The sequence below is a fragment of the Ceratotherium simum genome, chromosome 31 (genome assembly GCF_057802395.1).
Source record: "Ceratotherium simum simum isolate JZ-2026a chromosome 31, ASM5780239v1, whole genome shotgun sequence".
Classification (NCBI taxonomy): Eukaryota; Metazoa; Chordata; class Mammalia; order Perissodactyla; family Rhinocerotidae; genus Ceratotherium; species Ceratotherium simum.
Window position 1 is genome coordinate 18,077,151 of NC_141930.1, and position 16,921 is coordinate 18,094,071.

Genomic DNA, 16,921 nt, shown 5'->3' on the forward strand with positions numbered 1-16,921 from the left:
TTCTCCAGCTTCCTGACAGCAGATCATGGGACTACTTGGCCTCCATAATCATGTGAATCACTTCCTATAATAAATTTCCTCTTACATACTGTGTGTTTGTATATGTATGTATGTACATATGTATGTATGTATGTGTGTGTGTGTGCGTGAACAGGAACATAACGTTAGAGTGGGGACATCTGAATGGACATAGAACAAGCTGAAAATCTTGGACTCCCAAGCTTCTCTGAGCTTCTCTTGCCAGTAGAAGCAGGTTGCCCTTCTCTGCCTGAGGAGATGGTCTTACTTTGGTTGGGACCCTGAATAACCTCACCTGCGCAGTTGCCTTGCAATGGGATACCTTTTCTCCTTAAGACTCACCCCAACCACTCCTTTTATTCTTTACTCTAATAATTAGAGTTGGATATCAGCTTGTTCCTGGGAGGCAGGTAAAAAGTGTAACCGTATAGGGGAAAGCTTATACTCCATAAGATTTCCCTAATTCATTTTGGCAGAAATATGTATAGAAATAAATTCTAAGGATGTTGGACCAAAGCAATTGGAATATAACATTGTATTGGGCTAGATTAATTGATATGGGAGAACCTGGAGATTCCATACGTAAAGTGTTAGCTCTCACCTTCTTACAGTTTGTCATGTTGATTAAGTGACATGGCCTCACTAGAGCCCTGCATTCAATGAGGTTGAGATATCACAGTATATCATGATACAAAGGAAAGAATCCAAATGCTTAGAAAGATAAGAATAGTGGAGTGAATATATCATGTGCAAACTGCACATTCACTCTCTCCCAACTCTAGACAGACTCAGAGGACATTCCCTTCACTAAAGCATTAAGAAATACATTAGTGAGGAGACTGAGAGAGTATCCGTGAAAAGCTCTGTGGTGGCTGTCTTCTGAAGGCGAGGGATGACAGTGAGAGTTGTTGCCACTGAGAGGCTCCACTTTCATTTGAGATAACGGCTTCTAGAGTGGCATAGGCCAGGTGGCAGTACTTAACTTCCACAGACAAGATGGACATATTTACCATAATGGGCAACAGGGTCAAAGAAGCAAACCATTTTGACCAGGAGTAATCTTTCATATTGCATGATAATTAATCATGGTATCCCTAGAAATGGAACAGATGGGCAGCCTATATAACAGAAACGAAAAAAACTAGATCTTATGGGCTGAAACCTGACTTGAGTTACCACAATGGAGTCTGGCCTCACAAAAATTTAGGGATGTACTAAGTTGGTGAGGTCTCTGAGAGCCCGTTAATCCTGTATTATCTCCTCTCCAGAGCTGCCACACTGCGCTACCGAACATCACGAAGGGGCATGCCCTCTTTAGATTTTAGAGGCATCATATACCACAATATACCAAGCAATCCATTAGGCTGCCCTGTTTGTCTTGGGTCCCGAGCAAGACAAGACTACAGCAGGTCCAGCTGCAGTACATGCTGCTCTAGCACTCAGTCCTTATGCCCCAGGAGATCCAGCGATACTCCCAAGTGCTTGTGCCAAGAGAGCTGCTGTTTTGAGTGGCTGATAAGCCTGCAGAGGAGAATCACAGCACAGACCCCAGAGAGTTTTAGTAAAGGCTGGTCTGCTTCTGCAGATAACCAGTTTCCTTTTCAGATAAATTTCTTGGTTTGTCACTGGACCCTGACTATGGGACATGAATTGGCCATGAGTCCTGAGCTTCCCATCATGAACTGGGTATTCTCTAACTCACCAAACCATAAGACTGAATATGTGCAGGTAGCTCAGACTCCTTCAACATATGCTCCTGCTATATTACCTCCATTCCTTCAATCTATACATATGTCCTCATGGGGAGTTCATTATGACCCAAGACTAAGAAGAAAGAAGGAAATAAAAAACCTCAAGACTGGTTTAGACCTGGTCGTGCATGACATGCTAGCATAAAATCAAAGTGGATGGTTACAGCCTTATAGGTCCACTCCGAAGTCTGCTAAAAACACAGGTAGAAAGTCTCCCAAGTTTTAAGAATATTTACTTGTCCACTTAACTGATCCCCCGCCAAAAGTAGAGGTCCACTGATTTATGGACAGCTGATAATTGTATGGCTCAGAGATTTGAAAAGAACAGAATGGGAAGACTGGTTTCAAGGATGCCTAGGGAGAGCTATGTGCAAGAACACCTTAAAATGTGTATAAAGGATTAAGGTATTTGTTACCTGTCTGTTTTGTGGGTCTGAAACAAAAACAAAAAAAAAGAAGATAGAATTGAAATAATGAATAACGGCATATAAGCTGGGAAAAGCGTGGCTAGAGGCAACGCACTCTAAAGTCCTTGCATTATTCAGGAGGAAGGTAAAAGACATGGCTCAACTTCAGATTTTAAGTCAAACATGCATCTTACTATTTCTGGGATAAAATCACATAAAAAATTAACTTTAAAACTTCCAAAGATGGAGGGAAAAAGTCTTAAACAACATATTAGCAATCCAAATCCAGCAATGTAAAAAACAGATTATACATTTTGATCAGAATCTATTTCCTCTGGAAATGCAGTTAGTTTAACATTTTAAAAATCCAGTAATGTAATTCTTCCCATTAACAGAATAAAGGAGAAAAATCATATGATAATCTCAATATACAAAGAATGACCTTTAAATATTATTGAACTCAACTTTTAAGAATCCTAGCAAACTGTTAAGCAATGGGATCTTTCTTAACTTTATAAAAAGTATCTATCAAAAAAAAATGCTAATGTTGAAATGATCATTCCTCTTAAAATCAGGACCCATACAAAAAAATACAAAGTATTACCACTTCTATTCAACATTGTATTTGAGGTCTTAGCCAAGACAGTAAGACAAGAAAAAAGACATAAAAGCTATTGAGACTAAAAAGAAACAAAACTGTCATTTTTCCTATTTTTCACTAATATCCATCACATCATCATATGGAGATGAAGAAAAAGGAAATAAAAGCTATAATGACTGGAAAGAAAAAAACAACACTGTCATTTTCACAAACAATATGGCTCTCTGCATAGAAAAATTCAAAATAATTTCGGGCTAAGTAAGAATAAATAAGATAATTTAGCATGTTTCTAGATGCACACTTAAAATCAAAATGAAAAATTTCCTTTCATCCTAATTAAATCCACTTCTACTCCAATCTCAGAAAATAATCTATGGTAAACCTCCTCATGTTGCTTGCACAGAGTACGCTGGCTTTCTTAAACCATTTTGGGTCAGGACTTCATTGAGCTGAATGATCCTCCAAAATCATGTTTTTCAGTATATTAAAATACAGAAGAAAGTAAACTAATAGATATAGATTCTATAGCACTTTCTCTAGTCCAAAGTAGAGTAAAAAAGATCAATTTATCTTTAGCTCAGTGATGCATCCGCTTTACATTGATGAAAAACAAATGTGGACTCTGCTAGGTATTAAACAATAAAATCTTCGTGTTAATGACAAAAACATCAAATTTATAATCTGTACAAACTCTACGATTTTAATGAATAATCTTCATTACTTAGTCAATAGGAGCTAGCATAAAAAAAAAAAAAAACCCTCCAGTTAAGAACCCAGATGTATACTCGGTGAGAAAGAAGGTAATTGATTAAACAAACAAAAAATAATGCCATTCATTTCAGCCACATCTTTCGTATGCTTGCATAGATTGAATGGCATCACATAAATAGCTATGGTTTTATTTATCAAATCACAATATTTGTAACTACATGGATAAATTAGGATTCCTATGTTACCAACAACGGAAAATTCAAATCAGTCTGTCTTACACAAAAAAAGGAGATCTACTGACTCATAAAACCGACTATAGAGATTTTAATTCCTTTTCCTTTTGTGGATCATCTTTTAACCTTCTTTGAGGTCTTTGCATATTTTTCGTTGTCCAGCCTAGAAACAGTGGAAAGGTTTAGCCTGCTTTGTGTATAAAGGCAAAGATTATTTTGTGTTTCTGTAAACCATGCTGTTTTTGATGCATTTATTCATTCAACAAGTATTCAATTAAATTCTTATGATGCACACACTACAAGTTAGATATGTAGAAGAAATATTAGAAAAAAGCCAACAATATTGTTAGAAAGACAAGCCATAACCCAGAAAGTAGTTAAGTAACAATGTGGTTAACCACAGAAATGAGTGGCACGGCCCCTAAGTGCAACAGGAGTTCACAGAAACCAAAAATCTAGGGAAGCTAGAGCGGTCAAAAAATATTTAATTAAAGAAGCAATGCATGAACTAGCCCCTACTAAGTGGTTGATAGTTGTGATGGGGGAATGTAGCAGACACTGGGTTATGTGCTCAGATCCCCCTTCAGAGACAAAAGCTCATTCCACCAGCTACCAGGAGTGTTGGCTGTTGAAGGCTCTTCAAGGCTTCATCCAGAATTGTCCTTCCACAGAAAGCAGCTGCCTCACCCAAGGTCGCATTCTCTCTCCGGAGGAAGCCTGCTTTAATGACTGGAGAACAAAGGCAGGACCCCCAGGCTTCTGCTGGAACAATCATGAAGACCTTTCCGTTCCAGGGCTCCCAAGGCAATCCTCTCCACGTGCTCAGCTGAGGACTCTATTGCAACTGCCTCCTAGTTCAACTTCTTCCTCTACTCAAACCTACTTTCCTCACTCCCTTCAAGGTGCTGATCCCATGAGCACTCTACAGTTAACCCTCTGCATGCAAATCTCCATCTCAGAGTCTGTTTCCCAAGGAACCTCGTCTAAGACATTATAGAAGAAAGGGAAAATATTCCATGCAGAAAGAATATCAAGCCAAGACTTGACATTACATCTTCTCTTAGGGAAATTGGACAAACTAGCCTGGCTAACACTGAGGGTAGTGTGTGAGGACAATGAAAGAATGATTAAGAAGATTTTGGAGAACCCTAGGAATTCATCCCATAATTCAGTGTTTCAAAACCTTTACATCTTAGGCGCCGGCCCGGTGGCGTAGCAGTCAAGTTCAGGCGCTCCGCTTCGGCGGCCCAGGATTCGCAGGTGAGGATCCCAGGTGCGGACCTACCCACCGCTTATCAAGCTATCCTGTGGCAGGCATCCCACATATAAAGTAGAGGAAGATGGGCATGGATGTTAGCCCAGGGCCAATCTTCCTCAGCAAAATGAGGAAGATTGGTAACAGATGTTAGCTCAGGGCTAACATTCCTCCCTCAAAAAAAAAAAAAAAAGAGAAACTTTGCACCTGCAGTGGCCCAGGACTCTGAATTTATCCTCTTGGATGTCTGGACACAGAGACAAAAGTGACAAAATGCAAGTGTAAAAACTTTCTAAAGGTTGATTATCTTTAAAATTCACATGAATCCTGCGTTTTGTCTACAGCTATTGGCTTTTGTCATAACAAATGCATACTATCGTATAAGAAGCACAGATAGCAACGGTGAGTGCAGAAACAGAAATTTATTTTTTGAGTAGGGAAATGACATGATAAATATCACTGTTTGGAATGGTCAGTGTGCCAGCCACCTGTAGAATGGATCGGGGGGGGACAATCTGGTGGAGTTGTGTGGGAGTCAGGATTAAGTTGGCAATGATTAGAAGAGCAAGGGAGAGACACAAAAGGCATTTCAAAGAACTGAGTGAAAGGATGTGACAATTTACCAGATATATTCGTTTAAGGAAAGAAAGGAGAAAAAGATAACTAGGTCTTGGGAAAAAATTTCAAACCACAGCTGAAGCAAAGAGGTAAAGAAGAGTGGAACATCTTGTGTTGTTTTATCTTTCTTTTTGTCATTTTGAATTTGAGGTACACAGAAGACAATCTACCCAGAAAGTCTTTCCACAGTATTCACTCACAAATATTCGCGCAATAGGCAATGCCACGTAGACTGCTGTCAACATGTTGATGTTACAGCAGGTTCCAGCTTGGTCTTAGACGTGTCCAAATGAGTTCAACATATTTCCTTCACAATGCTTTCTGTCACCTTCTTGAGGCCACCTCAGTCTTCATGTCCCTTCACGCTTAGGGTAGTTTATTCCTGAGTATTCCTACGTAGAGCCTGGGCACAGGATGAAATAATGCAGAGCCTTGTGAAGCCAAGTAGCACGCAACATCCACAATTCTTAGTGTTTTCCCAGCTCTTTAAAGAGGGTTTAAAAAAGACAAAGGGGGGTGGGTACAGCATAATAGTTGAGTTGTATTTGAAAATTTTGGCTCATTCCTTCCACCTCCCCACCTGGCACCCTTCCTACTCACCCGATGTTCATTTCCACTCTATCTCATCCCATCCTCTCATCATCATCACTTCTGATCTGGTCTACTCAGTTGGGGGTTTTCCTCTTAGCCTCTGCCAAAAATCTCCATTAGGGTTTTAATTGACAAGAAATTCAGTATTGATATGCAAATTATTTAGTACTCACATGGGAGTCACTAGGAGCCTCAAGAAGATGAAATCATCTAAAACAAATGACTTAACAATACTAAAAGCATTAGTGCAGTAACAGAGAGAGCTTGGAAAATTGGATGGTTTGTGGGACAAACTAAAATCAAAGAAATAGATCCAATGAAGTAATATTAAATGGCAATAAAGGATATAAAGAAAATCAGGCTACAGACAGTGACGGAGGGTTGGGATTGTGTGTGCTATTTTAGTTAAGGGTGATCCAGGTTGCCTCTCTGAGACAATAAGAGATATTCTGGATTGTTTTCTAATTATACATAATGTTTCCAAATTTAGCCAAAGTATATTGTCACTTTTGTGACACAGCAACAAGCAGGGCCTCCTCTGCCCCGACTGATGAACAAACACCAACACATGCGCACACACACACACACACCACATACGTACTTTGCTTGGCCGAATGCTACTCTCCTTTCCACCTGTGCCATAACGCTTTTTCAGAGATACCAGAGCTACAAGCTGAAAGAGCAAACGGCCACTCTGAGTTAGTTCTAATCTCAGCATACTAGACGGCCAACCTTCAAAAGCATCTCTGCACATGGTCTGTCACTGGGTTATTAATATTAACAGAAAAGAGAAGCAGTAGCATCTAATGTGATGGCAGCCCAAATTTATTGGGTGTCCACCAAGTGCTAGGCACTGGACTGGGTTCTTTAGACTTTGTTTCATCTCATGTATTCCTCATAAAATCCCCCTTAAGCATTATTCTGCAGATGAGGATACTGATGTCCACAGAGATCAGGTAACTTGCTCAGGGTCAAGCAGACAGTAAATGATTGCAAAGCCTGAGTTATCTCGAAAGATCAACTGCCTCATCCCATATAACTGCGTCATGCAATTCTCTCCCTATTAAAAGCAAATTCATAGGGGGAGTTATGCATTAAGCCTCGTGTAGTGGTGTGAATTAATTTATCAGACCCTCTCTTGAAAGCAGATATTAAAAAGGGGAAAATATGGCTGAAAGTAAATTAGGTAGTTAAGTACACAATTAAAAGTTATTCACTGTACATAAAGGCTAATTAATGGGATGGGGGATACTTTGCTCTAGGTCTTAAAGGAATAGCTATTCACTAGCTGGTTCTACCTTCAATGTTTTTTTTTCATAGAAGGAAAAAAATACACAAGTCAATGTTTTGTTTAACTCAACAGATATCTACTGAGCCCCTACTTTATAGTCTGTGTTCCACTAGACCCTACAGTAGGTGCACAATAAAGGATGAGGCAAGACACGTGTTTCCCACATTCAAGAACTGAAGATCTATATAATATATGAACAAATACCTATTGTCAGCAGATTACTGACATTCACACATCCTTCACTGTAGAAGAGCCCTCTCTCTAGCTGGATAGACTGTCCTCTACTACTGGGAGGGCACAGAGGAATGGCATAAAAAGCAGGAGCCCTATTTGAACCAGTCACAGCAGTCCACTTTTTTAATGTATGCATTTTAGTGCTATAAAATTCCCTCTCAGCACTGCTTGAGCTGTGTCTGACTAATTTTGATATGTTATATCTTCCTTTTCATCGTTGGATGGTTTTTTATTTCCTTGAGATTTCTTCTTTGACTAGTAGATTATTTAGAAGTGTGTTTTATATTTTCCCAGGGTTTTGGAAAATTTCTATTTTCTTTCTGTTATCTATTTGTAGTTTTATTCCATTGTGATGGAGAAAACACCTTGTTTGATTTCACTTGAGGTTTATGCTGTGGTTTAAGGAATGGTCTGTCTTTGAATACATTTCATGCCATTTGAAAAGAATGTGTATTCTGCTATAGCTGCATGGAGCAGCCTACAAATGTCAACTAGATCCTGTTGGTTGATATGTTGTTGAGTTCCTCCATAGCATTTCCACTTTGTTATATGATTGTTCTTTCGATTGTCAAGAGAAGGGTTTTGAAGTCTCTAACCATAGTTGTGGATTTGTCTATTTCTCTTTTTAGTTCTATCAGTTTCTGCTTCACACGTTTTGCAGCTGCAGCTCTGGTGTTCAGTGCACACACACTTGGGACTGCTATTTTTCTCGGTGGGTTGACCCTTCTATTATTACATGACAGTTCCTATCTCTGGTAATTTTCTATCCTCTGAAGTGTACTCTATCTGACATTAACATAGCCACTCCTGCTTTCTTTCGACGTTTGCATAATATATTTTTTCCATTCTTTTACTTTTAGCTTGCTTATATCTTTGTATTTAAAGTGAGTTTCTTAGAGATAGTATATAGTTGGGTCATGTTTTTTAATCCACTCTGACAACCTCTGTCTTTTAACCGGTGTATTTAGACCATTTGCATTTAATTTAATTACTGACATATTAGGGGCTAAAGTCTGCCATGTTAGCTTTTGTTTTCTGTTTGTTCTGTTTTTTGTTTTGTTTCGTTTTTTCTTTTTCTTGTTCCTGCAGGTTACTTGAACATTTTTTAGAATTTCATTTTTATTTATCTATAGTTCTTGAGGACATCTTTTTGTATAGCATTTTTAGTGTTTGCTCTAGTTATTACATTATACATACACGATTTATCAATAGGTGTTGTCGTTTTATCAGTTTAAGTGAAGTATGGAAACCTTACCTCCTTTGTGTCCCTTTACTCTTCCCTGCTTATAATATAATTGTCTTAAATACTTCCTTTATAGACCTTATACATTACAATCACTCCTGACACTGTCATAATTTTTGCTTCAACCATCAAACATAATTTATAAAACTCAAGAGGGGAAGGAAAATGTATTATATTTACTCATATTTTTGCTCTTCTCATGTTCTTTCTTCCTTCCTGATGTTCTAAAGTTCCTTCTGTTATCATTTCCTTTCTGTTTAGAGAACTTCCTTGAGTCATACTTTTAGGGTAGGCCAGCTGGTGACAAATTCTCTTGATTTCCACTTCAGTTCTGAAGGATATTTTCTCTGAGCATAGAATTCTAGGTTCTTTCTTTCAGCACTTGAAAAATACTGTGGCACTTCCCTCTTACCTCCATGGGTTTGATGAGAATCTGCTGTCATTCAAATAGGTATGGTGTTGCATTTCTTCTCTGGCTGCTTTCAAGATTTTTCTTGTCTTTTTTTTCCCAGAAGTTTAATTATGATGCATCTTGGCATGGATTTCATGGCAGGGGAAGCCTCGTTACCACTGGGTGATGGTGAAGCTGCTGACTCTTCTCTAGGTCTCCTCTGACACACCCCGGTGGGGAGGGAGAGGACGGCCTTCTTATTGCCAGAGATGAGAGAAGTCCAGGCTTCTCACATGGTCTCTACTAACACTGGCCTCAGATGGGAGGGGTAAGCATGGAGGCACAATATAAATGTAAATTAAAACCACGATGAGATATCACACAAACCTATTAGAATGTCTATTATAAAGACAGAAAAAACCAAGTTTTGGTAAGAATGTGGCACAACTGGAACTCTCATACACTGATGGTAGGTACGTAAAATTGTATGTATACATACAATTTGAACATAAAATAGTGTGTTCAAAACAAGTCACTAATGTCTTAAAAAGTTAAATATACACCTACCATATGATCCAGCCAATCCACTCCAGATATTTACCCAAGACAAACGAAAGCATAAATCCATACATAATACTCAGCAATAGAAAGAAATAAACTACTGATACATGATGAAACATGGATGAATTTCAAAATAATTATGTTGAGTGAAAGAAACTATACCAAAAAAAAAGTGCTTAGTCTATAATTCCTTTATACAAAACTCTAGAAAAGGAAAACTATTCCATAGTGACAAAAAGGAGATCAGTGGTTGCCTGGGGATGTGGAGGGAGTAAGGAAGGGGGGGTGGGGAATTAAAAAGGGGATTCTAGACAGCAGAAAGGAGAGAAGGCATATGAGGAACATGTCCCAATTGACTCTATGTATTTTAAGGCACCTTCCAGGAAATTCCAAACAATATTTCCACCTCATATCTTTGACTTTATGTCACTTGACCATATATAGGTGCAAAGGAGATGACACCACTCATAATAAAGAAGTTCTGTTCATAAAGAGGGAGAAATAGTCTCTCTGCCTCAGCACTCTTTCTTGTGTTTCAGAACTCATGCATTTATTCTTTAATATTTTTGCTGATATTTCAATAAAATTATGAGAGAGAGAAGAGGAAAATGTATATGCCTAGCTAACCAGAATTGTAAATTTTCTCTATTCAGAATTTTAGCTTGTTATTTATTGGTTTCCATATATAAACCACTGATTCAATTCTTAACTACATTCACATAATTTAATGCTCAAAGAAAGCCAATGGGTAAACTATTTTGTAAATACTCATTTCCTAAAAGCTCTTTTTTATTTTTAATATTTTTTATTTTGAAATAATTTTAAACTTAGAGAAAAAGTATATGAAAAGCACAAAGAACTCCACACATCCTTCACCTAGAGACTCCATTCAAATTTCACCAACTTTCTCAATAATGTCCTTCAGAGCAAAAGTATCAATTCTAGGACCATATTTTGCACTTAAATGTTATGCCCCTTCAATCTGAGACCTCCCTTGACCCTCACAACCTTAACATTTTTTAGACTCCAGGAAAGTAGAATTTCCCTATCAGGTTTATCAAATATTTTCTCATTATCTGATTCAGGTCATGTATGATTGGCAGGAATATTACAGAAGTGATGTCATCTTGTTTTAATTGCATCTTATCAGGGGGCATAATACTGATTTGTCCCATCACTCATGTAAAGTAGTGACTGCCAGTTTTCTTCACTATAAAGTTACTTTTTCCCTCTGTAATTAACAACCATTTGTGGAAAGATACTAGAGATTATGTAACATCTCATTCCTCATCCAACTTTCACACATTAATTTTAGCATCAATTAATGTTTCTTGCCTGAATTATTACTAAGATGGTTGCCAAGTAGTGATTCACTAATTCCGTTAGCCCTCCTATTTTTTTTTTTTTGATGAGGAAGATTAGCCCTGAGCTAACATCTGTTACCAATCCTCCTCTTTTTGCTGAGGAAGACTGGCCCTGGGCTAATATCCGTGCCCATCCTCCTCTACTTTATATGTGGGATGCCTGCCACAGCATGGCTTGATAAGCGGTGCATAGGTCCATGGCCGAGATCTGAACCCGTGAACCCAGGCTGCCAAAGCAGAGCGCTCGAAATTAACCACTACTCCACCAGGCTGGCCCCTCCCTTATACTTTTATGAATTGGCATTCTACCATAAGATAAAGCTTTCTCATCTTCTCATAAGTTGAATACACTCATGTATCCCATTATATCCCAATTGAAGAAAATATTCCTATTTTATACAGTAAGATAATCTGTTACTATCATTCTTTATTTTGATTCTCAAATTGCACAGATTTACTTAATAGGAGTCTCTTCAAGCTGGTGTCTATGTTTTCACATGTTCCTATCATTCTCTGACCACTTCCTTACTTTCTGGTATAATAAGACACTCCAGATTCATCTTGTACTTTCCCAACCCCAAGCCTGGAGTCAACCATTTCTCCAAGGATACCTGGTTCTACTTAATGGAGAATGGTATTCAGAACCCAAAATCTGGTCACTGGGTGTGCTCATTGCTACTGGGGTGTTGCTATTCCCAGGCACAGTAGACAAAGTAAGGAAATAAATGTAGGCATATATTTTTACGTATATGTTAACATACACAAATCTCTATACTTATTTCTATTACATCTATTTCTATTCTTGAAAGTCATGAGATCACACCAATACTTCCAATTTTAATCCAACACCCCAAGACTCATTCTACATTTTTTCCTTTTTATATTTGTGACTCCCATCTCCATCAACAAGAGAGCTGGCTTGCAATATTTTCAGTATATTTACTTATTTTCTCAACACCCCCTACCTCATAAGTAACAAATCTACTGATCTTGCCAGGCCACTGCCTGATAATCTCCAAGCCAACTGGAGTTTAGGGTTGCAGATGTGGCAGAAAATTGTGGGGCAGGGTACTGGAGAAAAAGGAGTTGTACAGTAGTAAGTGCATAAACAAAGCAGGTTTATTGTTGACCACGCGTTTGATACGAGTGCACCTCATAACATATATGCCAAATCAGTCAACACAGATGTAGACCATGTGAGTAGAGGTACTTTGAACTAAACAAAGAAGGTGATAAAGTGGTTCCATTCTACTTGGAGTGGGTCAGACCACATTTGGAGAAATGTAGTGAATTTGGTTGGCCACATCATAAGTACACAGAGATTTAAAATTTTTGTGGAGATTTTATGAAGACCCCATCATTCTGCTTTTTAATAGTTTAGGATTTCACTCTCTTGTGAGTGTGATCAGGCCTGAACCAAGATATAGGACTGCCCTGAGCATACTTCTAACCAATAATTTTCAAATAATTATTCTATTTATTTAATGGGACTAAGAGAAACTGAAAATTGTAAACTCCTCTATGTTGAAAATAAGGAATTTTTTGCGATGTTCCACATCATATAACCTCTTAGAAACTAAGTTAAACTGCTTACAATATAGACAAAAGAGATCACTTGATCCTAATAAGCAGTTATAGCCAGTTAATTACTCAGTTTCAGAATTTCTGACGGCCAAGTTCTTTGACTGTTACGTGGTTGGCCTTAGGGTTTGAGATGTCTTGTGTTTACACCATGCATCTTGCCTATACGTGTTGCAAAAATACTCTACTTCGCCAGGGGCCGAACCATTTCACATCTTGCCAGTTAAGTAAGGAGTTATGTTGGAAATCTATACTAAACAGGATCATAGCTCTAATTTACTGCAGTGATGTCAAGCATTCCTTACAGACTGATGCCCAGGCTGTTCACTACTTGCCTGCCCTGAATAAGCCAATGAGAAGACTAAAAGTATTACATCTTGCAAAAATTTCAGGGAGTTTGTAGAATGCAAGTCATTATTACCATTTTCACCTTACATCTTCATATTCTTTAAGTAAAATATTATTACCCAAGACTCTAATGCAATGATTTCTAGGCATGGTTTTGTAATGCCTCAAAACATCTTAAATCATATTTAAAGGTAGTATAAATTTATACTCCTAAATCACCTGAAAATGACACTAATTTCAATCTAAAGTAGTTTTTCAAACACTATATTGTGTGCAGCACTGTATAAGCTTCTCAAATGATAAATGTTAGAAATAAATAAAGTAAGAAATAAACTAAGTAAACTAAGTAAGCTATACGGGTTAAAAAAAACAGGATACAAGTATTCTTGTATGTGTTAACTTTGCTATTGTTTTAAATAATATTCACGTGCTGTCTTTAAAGTGTATCACTCTTTAAAGTGTATCACTCCAGGGGCCGGCCCCGTGGCTTAGCGGTTAAGTGCGTGCTCTCCGCTGCCGGTGGCCCGGGTTCGGATCCCGGGTGCGCACCGAGGCACCACTCCTCCAGCCATGCTGGGGCTGCATCCCACATGCAGCAACTGGAAGGATGTGCAGCTATGGCAGACAACTATGTACTGGGGCTTTGGGGGAAAAATAAATAAATAAAATCTTTAAAAAAAAAAAAAAAGTGTATCACTCCAATAAATGTTCTTAAAACATTCCTAATTTACAAATCTGTAAAGGGGACGTATTCTTAGGTCTTGTATTTTCAAAACTAATGTAAGCCTTATGTCACCAACTCCAGCATCTCAGCACAAAAAAAAAAAAAAAAAAAAAACCACAACAAACCACAATAAAACTCGGAGTCATATAACTATTTCAATTTGTGATTGGTAAGAGGAGATTTTAGCTTGAGTCACCATTTCTTACAATGTGCTCCAGGAATTAAATATGTAAAAATCATCTGTGCCACTTCTCACTAAGTTCAGATTCCTGGGCTCCCCCTCTGCTCTCCTGAAGCTGTTCTTATGAGAACTATTGCCCAAAGTTCTGGGAGCTTCCAGGACAATGTTAGATCAACACTGTCCATTTTACACTAGTTTCACTGGTTTTCTAGCATGAGGAGAGATAGGCTAAAAGCTAGTGAGGTTTTCCAATTTTATGAAGTATGTGTAATTCTACTCTCGAAACCAAGTTCTATCATGATCAAAATTGTTGCATAAGGACCTACCTGTAGTAGAAAAGAACTTATGCATTTTCTCCCTTCAGTTATTTAAAGTGCACATCAGCCCTTAAAATTAACTACATACTCATCACTGTAATCCCTGCTAATGGGGATGTATGTCATATGTCACCCGAAAAATCAATAAAATACAAAGCATATAATTTCGTCGTCGTTTGTTTTTTAGTGAGGAGGTCTTATGATTTTATGAGAGAATTTTGCCATCACTTAAAATTCATCAGTGCAGAACTAGTTGGTGAGCATTTTAAAAAATGAGCACTTGATAAAATCAAGTCTGATTTCCTAATTATGTGGAAAGTTTACATATATTCCAAACTCTATTATTATCACTTGGAGAGAATCTTGGGAATGTTAAAATAAGTTAAATGAGAACAGCATCTGTTAAAAACAATTCCTTTATTCTCCCGGTAAATTGTACTTTATATTCTAGGAGAGTAGAAACACTGTAAAAGTATTTTTTTTATATTTCTTTTGATGCAATTAATACAGTGTCACAAAGCGTTATTATGCTTCTGCTTTTCTTTAAAACATATATATATATATATGATTATGCACCATTTCTAATCATTAGCCTAAAGACAAAAGAATTCTAGTAGGTCCAGCAATTCTGCTTTGCTTTTGTATATGGACTTCCCTTGCTAACACTTTTGACAGAAACAAGAATCAAGATACACACTGTAGGACTTTACAACTCTCTACAACAATGAGTTTCCGTTGAAACAATGGTCCTATCTTCCAAGACAGCACGTTAACTTCAAGTTGGCCAGAAAAACTTGAGATTTCGCAAATCTTGGTTATCTGAAACCCGTTCTCCCCAGAGAAAAGAACTATCTGATCACACCCTTGTCCTCCTCTCCCTTTTGGGGCTGGGGCATTAATTCGCATCATTTTTGTTTCTCTGTAGTTATCCTTCTCTTCAGTCCCAGAGAAGCATCTCCAGTCTCCGCTCTCTCTTCCTCCTGCCGCGTTTCAGCCTGACTCAGAAGCCGCCGCCAAGTAAATCGCGGAGAATGGCCACAGTTGCTTTTTTAGCGGCCGAGGGAGCGCGGGGGCGCGTCTCGACCCTCCTCCGTCTTCTCGCCGCTGGTCCGTGCCAGCTGCAGGGTCGGACCGCGAAGAGAAGGGACCCTGGGCGTCCCTGCCCGCGGGCCTCAGCCTCTGCCCAGCGCCCTGGCAACCGGTGGGACGCTTTGCCGCTGCCGGGTTTCAGTCTCCGGTTCTCATTTTCTCGTGTCCTCCCGCTCTTCCTTTCTCCTACTGTATTTTTGTCATCGATTCTTTGATGGCAAGAGAAAACAGCTCAGAGCTACACGTCTCCTTACCATAAATACGTGTGTGCTTTTCCCGAACCTTTCTCCGCCCCTTTCTCCCCCCTAACACATGTAGGGTCTGCAATGCAAACGACTCCCCTTTCATCCAGAAACCAATGTCAGCGTCTCGCTTTGACAATTTCATTCAACACGCCCGCACTTACTGAAGCCTGCTCCCCACCAGTTCAGTTTCCTCCCAGTTAACCGTATTCCTTCCCATTGCTAAGCATCTCCCCCACCTTTTCCGGTTCTACTACTACCCACATTTTTAAAAAATTCAATATGCATGATAGCGCGAATTCCAGGAAGAAAGTGTGCATGTGTAAGATAGCCTAAGTGTGTGCATCCGTCCATCTCAGCCTGCCCGGGTCCTGTGCATGTGACTGCGAGGTGCAGGACGGTCAGACGGCTCAAAGTTCCCCTGCCAGGCTGAGGCTGGGCCCTCCCGAGCTCACCTGTCCGCGCCCAGGTAACCGGCGGAGTGCCCGCCCGGCCGCGCTCCAGGACATCTGGCCCGGACAGAGCGAATGCCAGTGAACTGGGGCCACAGGGGGACCCCTCCCGCGCTTTTGTTCTCCATCCCTCCTTCCTTCCAGGGTGTTCTGCGCCCCTTCCCCCAAAGACAAACGGGACCGCCCTCATCCACAGCGCCTTACCTCAAACAGGGGACCGATCTTGTTCTTCTCCAGGTAAGCCTGGATCCGGGATTGCTGATGAGACGCCATGGAGAGACAGATGGGGCCGCGGAGAGTGCGGGAAGACGCACGGCCGTGCGCCTCCGCTGGGAACAAGCCTCCTTTTCCCCGGACCGGGGCCGGGACAGGAGCTCCGGAGCCTCGGCTCCCCGGCGCGGCGCGCTCAGCCCCGGGCGCGGGCGTGGGCTGCAGCCCCGGGAGCCGCGAGTGCGTGGGGCGCCGAGAGCCGGAAGCCCGGGCGCGGCGCCGCCAACTCAGACAACTCCGAGGCGAGAGGAAAACTCATTCATCGCCTGCTCCTCCCGCGCCCACCCCCACAGGTCTCCGCAGCGCCCCGCGCCGGGGAAACTGGAGGCACAAGCGCCAGGCTTCTTCCCCTCTGGGCGGCAGCAGCGGGATCAGGGGGCGGGATCAGGGAGCGAGTAGGCGAGCCGGGAAGGTGCTGCTCCACCTCGAGCGGCGCCGGGGGGGCGCT

The 16,921-nt window shown here is 40.1% G+C and overlaps 1 protein-coding gene across 9 annotated transcripts in view; it reads right to left on the reverse strand.

The window, feature by feature from the left end:
* C31H8orf34 (chromosome 31 C8orf34 homolog) overlaps window positions 1-16,668 on the reverse strand; it is a 392,833-nt gene extending 376,165 nt beyond the window's left edge. For 4 of the 9 annotated variants that reach the window (XM_087420473.1, XM_087420472.1, XM_087420471.1 and 1 more), the window contains exon 1: window positions 16,408-16,496. In XM_087420473.1, coding sequence (XP_087276599.1) covers window positions 16,408-16,476 — 69 coding nt within the window. In that variant the 5' untranslated portion in view covers window positions 16,477-16,496. Of the gene's footprint in view, window positions 1-16,407 lie in introns of all 9 variants that reach the window. The other 5 variants (XM_087420474.1, XM_087420476.1, XM_087420478.1 and 2 more) reach the window with 5 other exon arrangements.
* Window positions 16,669-16,921: the final 253 nt, after the last annotated feature.